We start from the raw sequence: 14,749 nt of genomic DNA, 5'->3' as shown, positions 1-14,749 counted from the left end.
CAGCCCCTCGCTGTAAACACCGTCAGGTGCTCAAAGTGCAGACGGATGCCTCCCGCCACACACGGCTTTTAAGCAGGAAGATTAAAAGGTAGGTGCGGACACCCTGCCCCCAAAAGTCTAGGCGAGGCTCTGAGGGCAGCTTCCGGAAGCATCTCCACCCAGCCCTTCTCCCCGTCCAAAGGGCCTCCACAGCCCTCGGCTCTTCCATCGGCAGTGAACCCACTGGGGCCTCCTGGCCAGCTAAGCAGTCAGAGGACGGCCGGCCCGGGACCCCCACCGGCGGCCACTGCGCGGGGCAGCAAGGCTACGTCCGGTGCAATCAGGGGACGGCCGGCCCAGGGCCCCTGCCGGCAGCCACTGCGCGGGGCAACGAGGCTACGTCCGGTTCAGGGTCTGGAAGAGCCTGGAGATCTGCAGCATGACGGGCCCGGTCTCGGGGTCGTTCATCCACTGGGTGCTGCTGAGCGGGTTCTCAAGCATGTCTTCAAATGCTGGGGAGACAGGGCGCCATGGGCAACTGGCAGTACCCCGCCAGCACAGCCCCGCAGACCACGTCCCCCGTCACTGTGGCCGCTCGGGTACGTGACCATGTCCCCTCTGCCAGCATAGCCACATGCATCCACCGACCACCATGTCCCCAGTGAGCTCAGCTATGTGAGCACACACACCACTGTCCCCTCCACCAGCGCAGACACCTAAGTATGTGACCACCACCCCTTCTGCCACAGCAACTACGCATGTGCGGACCACCGTCTCCTCCACAGTGGTAGCCACACGGATGTGTGGACCACCATCCCCTGGGAGCTCGGCTGCTGGTGCACACAGACTACCCCAGGCAAGCTCAGTCATGTGCACACACAAAGCACCGCCCGCCCCCTGAGCTCGGACATCGACACGTGCGTGCGGACCACCAGCTCCTCCATGAGCTCGGACATCAACACGTGTGGACCAGCTCCTCCATGAGCTCGGCCACGTGTGCACACAGACCACCTTCCCCCGTGAGTTCAGCCACGTGTGTGTGCAGGCGAACGGCTTTTCCACAAGCGCAGCATGGACGCCTTCTTCCCTATGACTCTGTGAGTTTAAGACACAACCCACCGCCCCTACGGCTTCTCGAGTGTACAGCTCAGGAGGACATCACTTCCCCACGGCAGCCCTGGGCTAGCTAGTACACGTGACAGAGGCATGCTGGGAGCCAACTTGACAGGTACAGAGACTCTGAAAAGCAATCTTGCAAGGGCGAGCAGGAGCCTCCTGCAACCCTGGCTGGCAACCAGCGGCTCCACCTCCAGTCCCAGCCTACGGAAGGCACCAGCTGCAGAAAGACCCAGTGCGGAAGCACTGCTATGGAGAGAGTTCTGTCAGATGGAAGAACCCAGATGTTCAGTCAAAAGCCAGCACCTAAAGGATTAACTGCACACGGCTTCAAAGGGAAAGCTTGGATTTCTAGATAGTTCTACAAAACGGTTTCCCAGGAAGCAGGTACCTTTTGGCCAAGAAGCTGGGCAGTCCACATACACAGTGAACGTGGAGGGCACGTACATGAGGGGCACGTGGCCTTACAATGGAGCTTGCCGGTTGGCAGACACTGAACCATGTAGGAAGTGGCTGCATGTTTACCGGTCTCGTGGACAGCACACAGCACAGGAATCCACAGCTATTCAGGGTCAAAAAGGACGGGCCTCGAGCCCCAGCGCCCTGATGGCAGGAGGCCCTGGCTGTGCCCATGGCCTGATGACACCCAGCCCGTAACAGGCGTTCTGGTTAAAACCTCTGAAACCCGTTTGAAAAGCCAAAAAGAACTTGCTGCCCATGGGCCTGAAATGGAAGGGTGGCAGCCCAGATCTAGAAGGCAAAGGACAGCCTGAAACAGGCCGGAACCTGAGCGTCCCTGTCTCCTCCCAGCAAAGAGCCAAACGAATCCTGAGGCTGGAGGGACTCAATGAATAAATGGGAAACCACACGGATGGCTGTCCATCCAACAAAGGCTTTCTTCTGCGTGTCTAACCCATTATCCTCTTCCTGGCCACAGCCGACCACCCAGAGGGAGCTGGAGATACGGGTTCGGGACCGTAGTCACAGGGGACATCAAGCTCAATTGGCATAACATACTACACAAAAATACTGTCCCACCTCCTACTTTGGTGAGTAGCAACTAGGATCTTAAAAGCTTGCAAGAAGCCATCTAGATGCAACGACGGGTCTCTTCTCATCCAGAGCAAAGAAGAAAACGAAAGACTCATGGAAACAATTAGTCCTAGCGACTGGTACACCATGCGATCTGCAGCCTGTATGACTATGAGACCAGAAGAACTAGATGGTGTCCGGCTACCACTGTCAACCACTTGGAGGGGGATCTCTGTAGGAGATCCTGGATAGAGTGGGAGAACAATGTGGAACAAAACTCAAAATCATTTAAAAAAAAAAAAAAAAAAAAGGGACCAGGTTTGCTGGTCTGACGGAGCCTGGTGGAATCCCCGAGACTACGGCCCTCTGCTGGCAGCCCTCCAGCCCTGAGACTTGGCTCTCACCCCATGGGTCAGCACACCCACTATGCCCACCTCGCTCCAGGGGCCAGGAACCCCACTGTGCCATCTCACGCCAGCGTCCTGGTTCTGCTGCCACTGTCTGTCCTGTCTTCAGCCATCTCCAGTGCTACAGCTCTCTGTCTCTGAGGCAGGGACCTTCTGAGCCCAAAGGGCACACCCCATTGCCAGCTCTTCCTTCTTGGAGGGAGTGCGGTACCTCCCTTGCCCTGGTCTTGGCTCCTTTTAAGACCAGCAGAAAGAGGGGAAGGCCTCAAAGAGGTAGATTGACATGGTGGCAGTGGCGATGGGCTCAAGTGTAGCAAGAATCATGGAGCTGGCTCAGGACCGGGCGGTGTTTTGTTCTGCTGTGCATGGGGTCGCTATGAGTCGGGGACGACTCACCAGCACCTAACAACAGCAACAACAAGCCCAGCAGGATGGCAAAGCTGACCAATCCCCTCATTAGGGTTCCATGCCCTGTATTTGCATGGTCCCACCCCTGAAAGGGTACCAGGCACCTCACTTACATGGCTAGCAAGCTGTCCAGTCCCTATGGTGGGCACAAACACCTTCTTGGCATAAGCCTACCCAATCAGTGGCGGGAGTCACGAGACCCTGCCCAGCCAGAAGGGCCATATAGGTAACTCACTGCACCACGTTGGTAGCGGTGGTGGTGCCGTCGAGTCGGCCCCACCTCATCGTGACCCCGTGTTCAACAGAACGGAACACTGCCTGGTCCTGCGCCAGCCTCACGGGCACTGCGTGCATGAGCCCACTGTTGCAGCCGCTGTGTCCATCCATCTCAGTGGGAGTCTTCCCCTCTTTCTCACCGACCTCCACTTTCCCAAGTATGACGTCCTTCTCCAGGGACTGCCCCTCCTGATCACAGGGTCAGTGCAGGGGAGAGAGGCCTCACCAGCCCTGTGTCCGAGGAGCGTTCTGCCCATACTTCCTCCAAGACACATGCGCTAGTTCTTCCAGCAGTCCACGGTACGTTCAATATTCTTCACCAACACCACAATTCAAATGCGTCAGCTCTTCTGTAGTCTTTCTTGTTCACTGTCCAACATTCACATGTGTATGAGGCTACTGAAAATGCCATAGCTTGGGTTAGGCACCCTTTTGTTTTCAAAGTGACATCTTTGTCCTTTAACTCTTTAAAGAGGTCTTCCGCAGCAAATTTGCCCAGTGTAATAAGTTGTCTGATTTCGTGACTGCTGCTTCCATTGGTGTTGACTGTGGAACCAGGTAATATGCAATCTTTGACAACTTCAATCTTTTCTCCATTTATCGTGATACAGCTTACTGGTCCAGCTGTGAAGATTTTCATTTTCTTTATGTTGAGGTGTAATCCATACTGCAGACTGTAGTCTTTATCTTCATCAGTTAAGTGCTTCAAGTCATCCTCACTTTCAGCAAGCAAGGTTGTGTCATCTGCATATCGCAGGTTGTTAATGAGTCTTCCTCCAATCCTGATGCCATGTTCTTCTTCATATAGTCCAGTTTCTCAGATGATTTGCTCAGCATACAGATCGAATAAGTACAGTGAAAGGTAAAAGGATCCAACCCTGATGCACGCCCTTCCTGATTTTAAACCATGCGTTATCCCCTTGTTCTGTCTGAACGACAGCCTCTTGGTGTACGTGCAGGTTCCTCATGAGCATAATTAAGTGTTCTGGAATTCCCATTCTTCTCAATGTTATCCATTATTTTTATGATCCACACAATCGAATAGCTTTGTGTAGTCAATAAAACAGAAAAACATCTTTCTGGTATTTTTTGCTTTGAGCCAAGAGCCATCTGACATCAGCAATGTTATCTCTCATTCCACGTCCTCTTCTGAATCCAACTTGAATTTCTGGAAGTTCCCTGTCAATGTACTGCTGCCAACTGTTCTTGAATTGTTTTCAGCTTAATATTATTTGCATACGATATTAATGATATTCTTCAATAATTTCCACATTCTGTGGGATCACCTTTCTTTGGAATAGGTACAAATATGGATCTCTTCCTGTCAGTTGGCCAGGTAGCTGTCTTCCACATTTCTTGGCACAGCTGAGTGAGTGCCTCCAGCATGTCATCCATTTGTTGAAATGTCTCAGTGGGTGTTCCGTCAGTTCCTGGAGCCTTGTCTTTCACCAATTCCTTCAGTGCAGCTTGCACTTCCTTCCTTCAGTGTCTTCAGTCCTTGATCACATGCTATCTCCTGAGATGGTTGAACGTTGACCACTTCTTTTTGGTATAGACTCTGTGTATTTCTTCCATCTTCCGGCATCATTTGATACTCTGCCCATAGAATCCTTCGATATTGCAACTCGAAGCTTGAGGGGTTTTTTTTTCAGTGCTTTCAGCTTGAGAAATGTTGAGCATCTTCTTCCATTTGGTTTTCTAACTCCAGGTCTCTGAACGTTTCATTATAATACTATCTTCTTGAGCTGCCCTTTGAAATCTGTTCAGCTCTTTCACTCCACCGTTTCTTCCATTCACTTGGGCTACTCTCTGTTCAAGAGCAAGTTCAGAGTCTCTTCTGACATCCATTTTTGTTTTTTCTTCCTTTCCCATCTTTTGAATGACCTTTTGCTTTCTTCATTCATGATGTTCTTCATGTTGTCCCATAACTTGTCTGGTCTTCAGTTATTAGTGCTCAGTGACATGAAATCTATTCTTCAGATGGTCTCTAAATTCAGGTAGAAAATAATCAAGTTCATACCTTGGCTCTCCCAGGAGTTAATTGTCCTCAGCTTCTACTTGAACTTGCACATGAGCAGGTGACAGCCTGTTCCAGTCGGCTCCTGTGGTTCTGACTCTCGACAGTGAGCTTCTCTGTTGCCTCTGCCCACAGATGCTGTTGATCTGACTCCTGTGGACTCTGTCCAGCGAGGTCCACGTGGACAGCTGCCATTTGTGCTATTGAGAGGTTAATTGCAATGAGTAAGTCGTTGCTCTTGCAAATATCTGTGACATCATTTCCATCACCAAAGCCGTATTTTCCAACTACCAAGTCTTCTTCCTTTTCAGCGTTGGCATTCCAATCACCATTAATCATCAACGCATCTTGACTGCATGTTTAGTCAATCTCAGACTACAGAAGTTAGTCTAATCTTTACTTTCTTCATCTTTGGGTCTGGCAGTTGGTGCGTGAATTCGAGTAACAGTAGTATTAACTAGCCTTCCTTGTAGGCATATGGATAGCATCCTATCACTGACAGCATTGTGCTTCAGGATAGAGTTTGAAACATTCTTTGTGATGATGAGTGCCACACCATCCCTCTTCGATCTGTCATTCCCAGCATGTGGTTGTCAGAGCTGTCCACTGCAGCTCGCTAATTAATGAGCACTGCACCATGGTCCTACACAGTTGGAGAGCCACCTTGCGCCACTGAACAACAGTGACCAAAACAACAGAACAGTGGGTGGTGGAGAAACAGGAACCTTCCACCTGTGATGGTGGGAATGTGAACAGTGCAGCCATCGTGGGACACAGTCAGGCAGTTCCTCAAAAAGTTGAACGTATAGTCACCAGATGAGCCAGCAGGTCCACTCCTAAAGGCAGGGAAGAAACCTGCCCACCAACATCCACTGCAGCACTACTTACAACAGCCGAGAAAGGTGGACTCAACTCCAACATCCACCGAGAAGGGAACAGAGAGACAAAACGTGGTTCCGACACCGTGGAAATCTACCCCATCATAGAGAAGTGAAGTCCTGACGCCCACCACAACATGGACGGACCTAGGAAACATCATGCTGCGTGAAGCAAGGCAGTCATGAGAGGACAAATGCCATGTGACCTCACTGTCATGACATGCCTGAAACAGGCAGACACACAGGGACGAGTTTCTTAGTGGTCACCCGGGGCTAGAGGAGCCCTGGCAGGCAATGGTTAAGTGCTTGACTGCTGACTGAAAGGTTGGCGGTTCAAACCTACCCATCAGCTCTGCAGGAGCTCTGAAAACCCTGCGGGGCGGTCACATTCTGTCACGTGGGGTCCTTAAGAATCACCACTGACTTGATGGGGCCCCACAGCGACAACCACGAGCTGGGCAGGGATGGAGTCGGCGCGGAGATGCTCTCGTGCACCCCTCCACCCTAAAGATAAACACAGCAGTGGGAGCCGACCCACCTCCTCTGACGGGGAGCCTGCAGCACCATCTCAGCCCTGCACCCAAGCCACCCGCTGTAGCTGTCTCTTATCGAGTGTGGATAGGTCACCAGGTGGCCTGTCACACCAAGCAGGCCTGGTGTCAGGGCCCCCTGTGGGGACGCAGGCAGGCCTGTGCTAAAGCGTGTGGGGCTGCAGGGCAGGACGCTCCCCACACACAGGGGCCCCAGTGCACACACCCAGCTCTGCTCTCACAGGCAGGAACCAGCGGGCCACGCACCCCACCTTGAGCTGTGTGGAGAACACACACATACCGAGTAGGGTCTTAGGGTTGGTCAGACCCAGCTGCACTACAGGGTTGTCCAGGATGGCTTGGAAGAGGGGGCTGTTGGGGTCCATGCCCTTGTCCAGCTCCTCAGGGGAGGGCTTCCGGTCTCCCAGCAGCCACTCGCACTGTAAACACAAGAGGTACAAGGGTTTACAAGCCCCTTCGTAGGACGTCAGTGTCACACACCGTCCGCCACGGGCCCTGCCCCTGCGTGCCCCCCAGGTCTCCGCAGCTCTTCTAGCGTAAGAGGCCATGACATAAAACCACACCTGGACCCAGACTCAGGGGCTGTGCGTGTCTGAGCCAGCATCCTCAGCAAACCTGGCACTGCCACAGCAGTGCACGCGACCTCCTCCAGCCCCATGATGGGTATGGTGTGCACAAGGAGCACTGGGCAGGAAGACACCCACAGACTCGCTCCCGGCAGGGGTCCGGGACAGGGCAGAAACATCAACAGATCCAGCGTTTAGAGCTGGTCCAGCTATTGCCTGTTGGCTGCAAGCGGACAGCGTGGTGACCCCAGCCCAGCAGACTGCCCCTCGGGGTCAGCGTGCATGTGGAGAACAGGAGCCAGCAAGTACACAACAAGCCAGCCCCATGCACACAGTGTGGACGCAGGATGCCCGAGACACGGGGGTGGGAGGTGCGCCCTGCGAGGGACACGGAGCTTCTGCAGCCAAGCACACATGTCAGAACCGTGACTCCCGGGGCCTCTACCCCACAGCACTTCACAGAAAAGCTGCCTGCAGGGTGCACTCCTGCCACTCCCAGGTCCTGGGTGTGAGGAGCAGCAATGGCTCAGGCGGGGTGTGTACTCACAGCAGCGTTCTGCTGGTTGTTGTTCACGCGGAGAGCATCTATTACCTCCTTTTCATCGAACCCCATTTCCATCAGGGAGACAACGGCCTAGATCAGAACACAGACAGAAGGGCACCTCGGTCAGGGTCAGGGAGACGACGGCCCAGATCGGAACATACAGACAGACAGGCACCTTGCTTGGGGCCAGGCATTCAGTGTGGACTGCCGGGCACCTCTCATTGGCAGCATCTCAGCAGGTGTTTCAATGTAAATCTCTGGCTTTTCTGCCTTAAAATTGTTTCGTCCCATCTGGACTAAAGCACATGTGGGTTCAGAACCTTCAGAACGTTACTGACCCAGAAAGGGCACAGCCTGGGCAGACAGAGGCATGAGGTCTCGCAGGTGGCCAGGTCACACTGTCCACCCACGTGCGTGACTATGCTGTTGTCAGGGAGGTCAGACCAATGCAAACTCTCTTACACTTGACCCCAACTTCTTGAATAGGGGTTGGTCACGCATGTAAATTCCATCTAGACAGCAAAAATATCAGAGCAGTTTATGCAAAAAAGAGGGATTTTATTCAAATTTTCTCTTAAAAAAAATGATGCTGATTTTAAAAAATCAAATCATACTTCCAGTAGGATGGAAGAACAGGCAGACAAGCGACACAGACCCTCTTCAACAAAGAAAAGAAAAACCAGTGGACAGAGATGCAGAAGACAATCCTGGAGCCCTGAGCTTTGAAAGGAACTCTACAGACGGGGATTACGCACCAACTAGTGGAAAAACCTGAAGGAAAACAGTGAGCACAGAGGCGGTCGGAGCTGCGGACTGTCAGCTACTCTGACGGGACCAACAGCCTGAATATTTCCAGGTGGTGTTGGGACCTGAGAATTGACCTAAAGATCAGTCCCAGTCACCAAGGGCTGCAAGGACAACTGCGCTGGTGGCCTGTGACTAGGAAGGGAAACAGCAAGGAGGGAGACAACCTGAGCTGTGGACTTTCTGCTGTCCAGAGGGCGCAGCCATTTTGAATGTTTACAAGGGGTGGCCATTTTGGATTTTAAAGTGATAGCCTTCTCATTCAGATTCCAGGGACCTAAGAACAGGCTCTGTTTGCCAAGGTCGGCAAGGACATATGAGAGGCTGACAACAGGAAAGGAGACAGGTGATGAGTGCTATCAACTAGCAAACAGAGGACCACAGTACCCTGTTTGCGTAGATAACATCCAAAGAAAACAAAAATCACGGACAAGTCACTGCAACATACAATCACCAATTAAACATAAACACAAAAATGTCACAATGCCTTGGAGACAACAGAGCATCACAATCCACACAGAATAAAGCAGAAGAAACAAGGGACCAGGATACAGACCCAAAATACATCCCTAAGGAAGACGCAGCATTGGAACTCCCTGATAAGGAATACAAAAGAATTCTATTTAGGTATCTTCAAAGAATTGAGAGACAGATCAAGGAAAACACGGACAAAATTGTGGTCAATGTCATGAGACAAAGTGTATGTGAACTGCTGTACGGAAAGTGAATTTGCTCTGTAAATTTTCAACCAAATCACAATATAAAAAATAGAAAAAGAGAGAGAAAAATCTAGAACAATTTCAAAAGACAATACAAGAACAAAATGACAAAATAAATGAAAAATTAGAAACGATACAAAATCTACACACAAAAATCCAGAAGATCAATACTAACTTTTCAGAAATAGATAAGACGTTGAATGGGCAAAGGAGCAGAATTGAATCAATGGAAGACAGAATTAGGGAGATTGAAGGCCAATACCTGAACACTTCTTTGGCAAGGGATAAATCAGAAAAAAAGATCAAAATAAAATGAAGAAAGCCTAAGGTTCATGTGGGATACCATCAAAAGGAATAACCTACATGTCATTGGAATTCCAGAACAGGAAGAGACAAATAAAACCACTGAGAAAATTGTAGAATATTTGTTGGAAGAGAATTTTCCTGGTATGATGAAAGATGAGAATATATCCATTTAGGAAGTCCAACAAACCCCAAACAGGATAGACCCCAAAAGAAAATCACCAAGACATATCATCATCAAACTTACCAAAAACAAAGATAAAAAATCACGAGAGCAGCATGGGAAAAACGAAAAGTTTTCTACAAGGGGCAACCAATAAGACTAAGCTTTCTCGGCAGAAACCATGCAGGCCAGAAGACAATGGGATGGTATATATAAAACCCTGAAAGAGAAAACTTTTCAACCAAGAATTATGTATCCATCAAAGTTGTCCCTCAAATATGATGGTGAAATTAGGACATTTCTAGATAAGCAGAAATTAAGGGAATTTGTTAAACCATGCCCTTTGGACAGAGAAGCAACAACAGCAAACAACAACTGACCATTAGCACACATGATGACACAGCTCAGAAACCAACCCAGCTATGGAAGTATCCAAAGTAAGTAAGCCTACAACATTGTAAACAGGGAACCAGAGACATCAATTGACAAATGAGGACAACTACAAACCAAAAAGAGGGAAAAAACTGTGTCGTTACAGAACTTCTAGATGATAGGGAAGTCAAGACAACTAAAAGATAGAACGAATTGTTCTACACTTGGAAAGAAAATTATAAATCACAGGGTAACCTCAAAGAAAAATGACAAACCTTCACATCAAATTAAAAAAGAGGACCAGCATAAATATTCAGCAAATACTAAAACAATAGCAATGAAGGAAGTGATAACATGATTCATAAACAAAATGAGCTCAGCATAGAAATTTTATGGAACAAAGAAATCAACACCACGAAAAAGCACTTAACAGAAATGACAGCAACAAATTCATATTTGCCAATAATTACATATCTAGCAAGGGACTTATCTCCAAGATTTTTAGTGGAAGAGTGGATGACCAAAATATGGTCCATACACACAATGGAATGCTATGCAGCACTAAAGAATAACGTAGAATCTGCAAAACACTGCATATTATGGATGAACTTGGAGGACATTATGCTGAGTGAAATAAGTCAGTCACAGAAGGACAAATACAGTATTAGTTCGTTGTTGTGGAGGGTCAAGGAGAGGTTTATATATGGAGAGGAACTTTCTTTGTTGGTTGCCAGGGGTGGGAGGCAAGGGGAGGGAACACTGCAAAAACACAAAAAAAGCACTGACCCATGTCATTTTAGTTTGGTGTATTTTACTGTACATAAACTGTATTTCAACAAAATGCATTTAAAAAAATCAAATCATATGACAACATAAGCCCCACATGCAGAAGGAAGCTGGCCGAGAAGGTGTCCGAGGACCGGCAGCCACCGTCAGGGGAGGTGCGTGTTCAGGACTGAATCCGGGGCAGGCAGACCCTGGCCCCTGCCCAGCCGTCATGGCATCTGTACCGGTGGACTGTGTGTTGTGATGGGTGACGGGGTTAACTCTCCGAAACACTGTGGTCTCGTCAGTTCCTCAAGGCTCCTTTTAACCTCTTCAAGGTCAAATCATTCTCTTCTCAACCCCAGAGCTCCTGTCCTGACTCTCATCACCGCACCCTCCGCAGGGCACACGCTCACCCCATACTAGTGTGCCCCACATTGTGTCTCACAGAGAACTACACCAGAGGAGGCTGCGTGAACCCAGACGTCACTGCTGTGAGCTCAGTCGGTGTTCTCTGTTGATGGCCTCAGATGCCTTCCTGTGCCTGCCTCCAGCAACAGCTGGCCACGCAGCAGTGCACTCTCCGAGCAACAAAGAACAGCCCGGAACACAGCCACATCCAGGGACAGACGGCTGCTGCGTCCAAGGACAGACGGCACCACGTCCAAGGACAGACGGCTGCTGCGTCCAAGGACAGACGGCGCCACATCCAAGGACAGATGGCACCATGTCCAAGGACAGACGGCTGCTGCGTCCAAGGACAGACGGCGCCACATCCAGGGACAGACAGCGCTGGATCCAAGGACAGACGGCGCTGGATCCAAGGACAGACGGTGCCACGTCTAAGGACAGACGGCGCCACGTCCAGGGACAGATGGCTGCTGCGTCCAAGGACAGACAGCGCCACGTCCAGGGACAGATGGCACCATGTCCAAGGGCAGACGGCTTTTCCATGAGCTTCCATGAACACTATCCTCTCCTCATTTCCACGTCATCCCAGAAAATGACACCCCACGTCCCGGGCTGCCCAGAGGCACTGCCTGGGGACGGCTCCCGCCCTGCCTGCGCCCCGCCGGGGGAAGGGCTGCACCGGGGAGCACCAGACAGGCTCCTGCACCTTGAGGTACAAGCTTCCTCTCCGTGGGGAGGGCGGGAAGTCCACCCTGGTTGCAGGCCATCTGCGCTGCGCTCTCCCCTCAGCGTCTCCCCGACAAGGCGGCTACCCCTGCTGGCCCCCTGCCGGCCACACACCTGTCACAGGAAGTACAGGCGTGATGAGCCCCTCAGCCCCACGTCTGTGACAACCACTGAGCACGGCTCTGGACGGTTCTCACTCAGAAAGGGAAAGGGGCGGGACGGCGACAGAGACCCCGTGAAGGACTCAGGCCCACGGTCACCAGGCCTGACTGGAAGCCCTTGCCCAGCCAACCTCGGCCAGGATGGCGGCCAACTCAGGTCCGCCTCGAGGGAGAGACAGCACGTGCTGCCAGCAGCCCTGACGCGTACCCGTGAGTCCGGCCGGAACTCCCTTTTCCTTCGAATCTTCTTGAAGACCTCCGTCAGGTCGTCTCTGGGCTCCTCGTCCCCCGCACTTGTCTCGGCGGAGGTGGAGGCGGCGGCCGCAGCGGCGGCAGCCCCCACAGTGCCTGCCGAGGCCTGGCCGGGGAGAGGCGTGTCTAAGGTTGGGTCTTCCGCGTGCTCGATGAGCCACTCCATGGCCTGGGTCACAGACATGCTGCAAAGACAGGAGACGTCCCGACACCCCAGGCTGCAAGAGGGCGCCTGCACCGCCTGTCCACGCCCCACCAGGGCTCCATTTCAACGGTCTCTCCAGCACTAGCGCATGACGGCTCACGGCGAGGCTGCCTGAAGCACTAAACGAAACACAGGCACTGGTCCTGACTCAGAACACCCCCAGACCCAGACCAGAGGAACCTGTTTGCTGAGTGAGCAGGGGAACCCAAGTATGTGAACTTCACAAGGAGCTCAGACAGCGCCCCCAGAGGACAGAGGGGAACTGCACACAGGTCTCCAAGGCTGTCAGTCTTCACAGAAGCAAAGCCCAAACCACACCCACTGCCTGGAGTCCATGCTGACCCACAGCGCCCCTAGAGGACAGAGTGGAACTGCCCACAGGGTCTCCCAGGCTGTCAATCTTCACAGAAGCAAAGCCCAAACCACACCCACTGCCTGGAGTCCAAGCCGACCCACAGCGTCCCTAGAGGACAGAGTGGAACTGCCCCCAAGGTCTCCAAAGCCATAATCTTTATGCAGGGCGACTGCCACATTTCTCTTCCAGAATGGCTGGTGGATTCTAACTGCCAACCCTTCCATTAGCAGCTGAGCACCTAACCACTGTGCAACCAGGGCTCCTGTAATGAGCTTAGGGCAGAAGCAAAAGGGAGCCTAAGCCTTAGATGAGACTGGTCTACAGACCATCTCCAACCTAAATACACAAACAAGGGCCTAATACTGAAACAGTCAATACTAAAGGCCGTTCAGCAAAATGAAACCGTGTCCCGACATTGGGAGAGAAAAGCAGTCCTGTGAGCACACGTCCCTGTCGTGCACGGGCTTAAATCTCAGGGGACACACACACACACACACCCGCCCTGCTGTGCACGGGCTTAAATCTCGGGGCACACAAACACCCCCGCCCTGCTGTACACAGGCTTAAAGCTCACAGCACACACACACACACACACACACACCTGCCCTGCCGTGCACGGGCTTAAATCTCGGGGCACACACACACACGCACACACACACACGCACACACACACCCGCCCCGCCATGCACAGGCTCAAATCTCGGGACACGCACACACACACCCCCGCCCTGCCATGCACGGGCTTAAATCTTGGTGGTGGTGGGGGGACGACCCGTCCCTGCCGTTCACAGGCTTGGGTTCTTGTGAAATGGCAGCTGTGTGAGAACTCAGACCATCAGCTCCACAGTCCCAGGTGGTGGGGCTGTCCAACTCTGGAAATCCCAAGTAGGTGACATGCACTGACGGGCCCTTCACACCCTCTCCCACCGCAGCCGGTTCCATGGGAGCTGAGCAGCCCCATGGCCGCCGGGGTGGGGGGCCTGGCACGTACTGGTTCAGCCGCAAGGCCTTCGTGGCCCTGGTCTCGGGGAAGCCCATCTCCGTGAGCTGTCGCAGGGCGGCCTCATCCACACGCTCCTCCTCGTCCTCCTCCAGCATGGCTGCGGGCCAGAGATGAGAGACGGCTTGTGGGGATGCTAGGCTCCGCAGGACCGCACCGCCTGTTCCTCAAGTTACGCTAAAGCGCGGGAAGCTGAGGTGTACCACGACGCGGGACGGGACACACGGTTCACACACCCAATGTCCCCGGAACGTAGACGAGAAAGGGTCTCCCCCCCAGCTTCCACACTGCGGGCTGGGCTGGCACGCTCTGGGGGCGGCTCAGTGGGGCCCGAGTCAGGGCCTGGCCGCCAGCCTGGGGAGTGCACGTACCATTCGCCTTCTTGAATAACTCGACGGCATCCGGGTTCAAGGCAAGCAGCTTTTGTGCCACCTCTATGAGAGAGACCAGGATTTTCCGGAGTTCTGTCTGGAACTGCAGGGAAAGGGCAAGGAGGAGATGTTTCTCCAGATGCCCAACAAGCCGTGTCTGGGTCTGTGACCAACCCCTGGCCCCGTCCCAGAGCGCTAAGGATAAGCCATGCCTGGGTCTATGACTGCCCCCTCACCCTGTCCCAGAGCACTAAGGACACGACATGTCTGTGACTACCCCCCGTCCCAGAGCGCTAGGGACACGACATGTCTGTGACTACCCCCCGTCCCAGGGCGCTAGGGACACGACATGTCTGTGACTCCCCCCC

At 52.5% G+C, this 14,749-nt stretch overlaps 1 protein-coding gene across 1 annotated transcript in view; it reads right to left on the bottom strand.

Moving 5' to 3' along the window:
- Positions 1–375: 375 nt before the first annotated feature.
- UBAC1 (UBA domain containing 1) overlaps positions 376–14,749 on the bottom strand; it is a 24,594-nt gene continuing 10,220 nt past the window's right edge. The window contains exons 5-10 of the mRNA XM_007947041.1: positions 14,382–14,484; positions 14,002–14,110; positions 12,407–12,635; positions 7,778–7,864; positions 6,945–7,083; positions 376–491 (exon numbers count right to left, since the gene is read on the bottom strand). Of these exons, the coding sequence (XP_007945232.1) occupies positions 376–491; positions 6,945–7,083; positions 7,778–7,864; positions 12,407–12,635; positions 14,002–14,110; positions 14,382–14,484 (783 nt within the window). The remainder of the gene's footprint in view (positions 492–6,944; positions 7,084–7,777; positions 7,865–12,406; positions 12,636–14,001; positions 14,111–14,381; positions 14,485–14,749) is intronic.

The sequence above is a fragment of the Orycteropus afer genome, unplaced genomic scaffold, assembly GCF_000298275.1.
Source record: "Orycteropus afer afer isolate SDZICR_OR568_19922 unplaced genomic scaffold, OryAfe1.0 scaffold00174, whole genome shotgun sequence".
Classification (NCBI taxonomy): domain Eukaryota; kingdom Metazoa; phylum Chordata; class Mammalia; order Tubulidentata; family Orycteropodidae; genus Orycteropus; species Orycteropus afer.
Note: the sequence above shows the minus strand (reverse complement) of the source record. Positions and strands in the feature narration are given on the sequence as shown.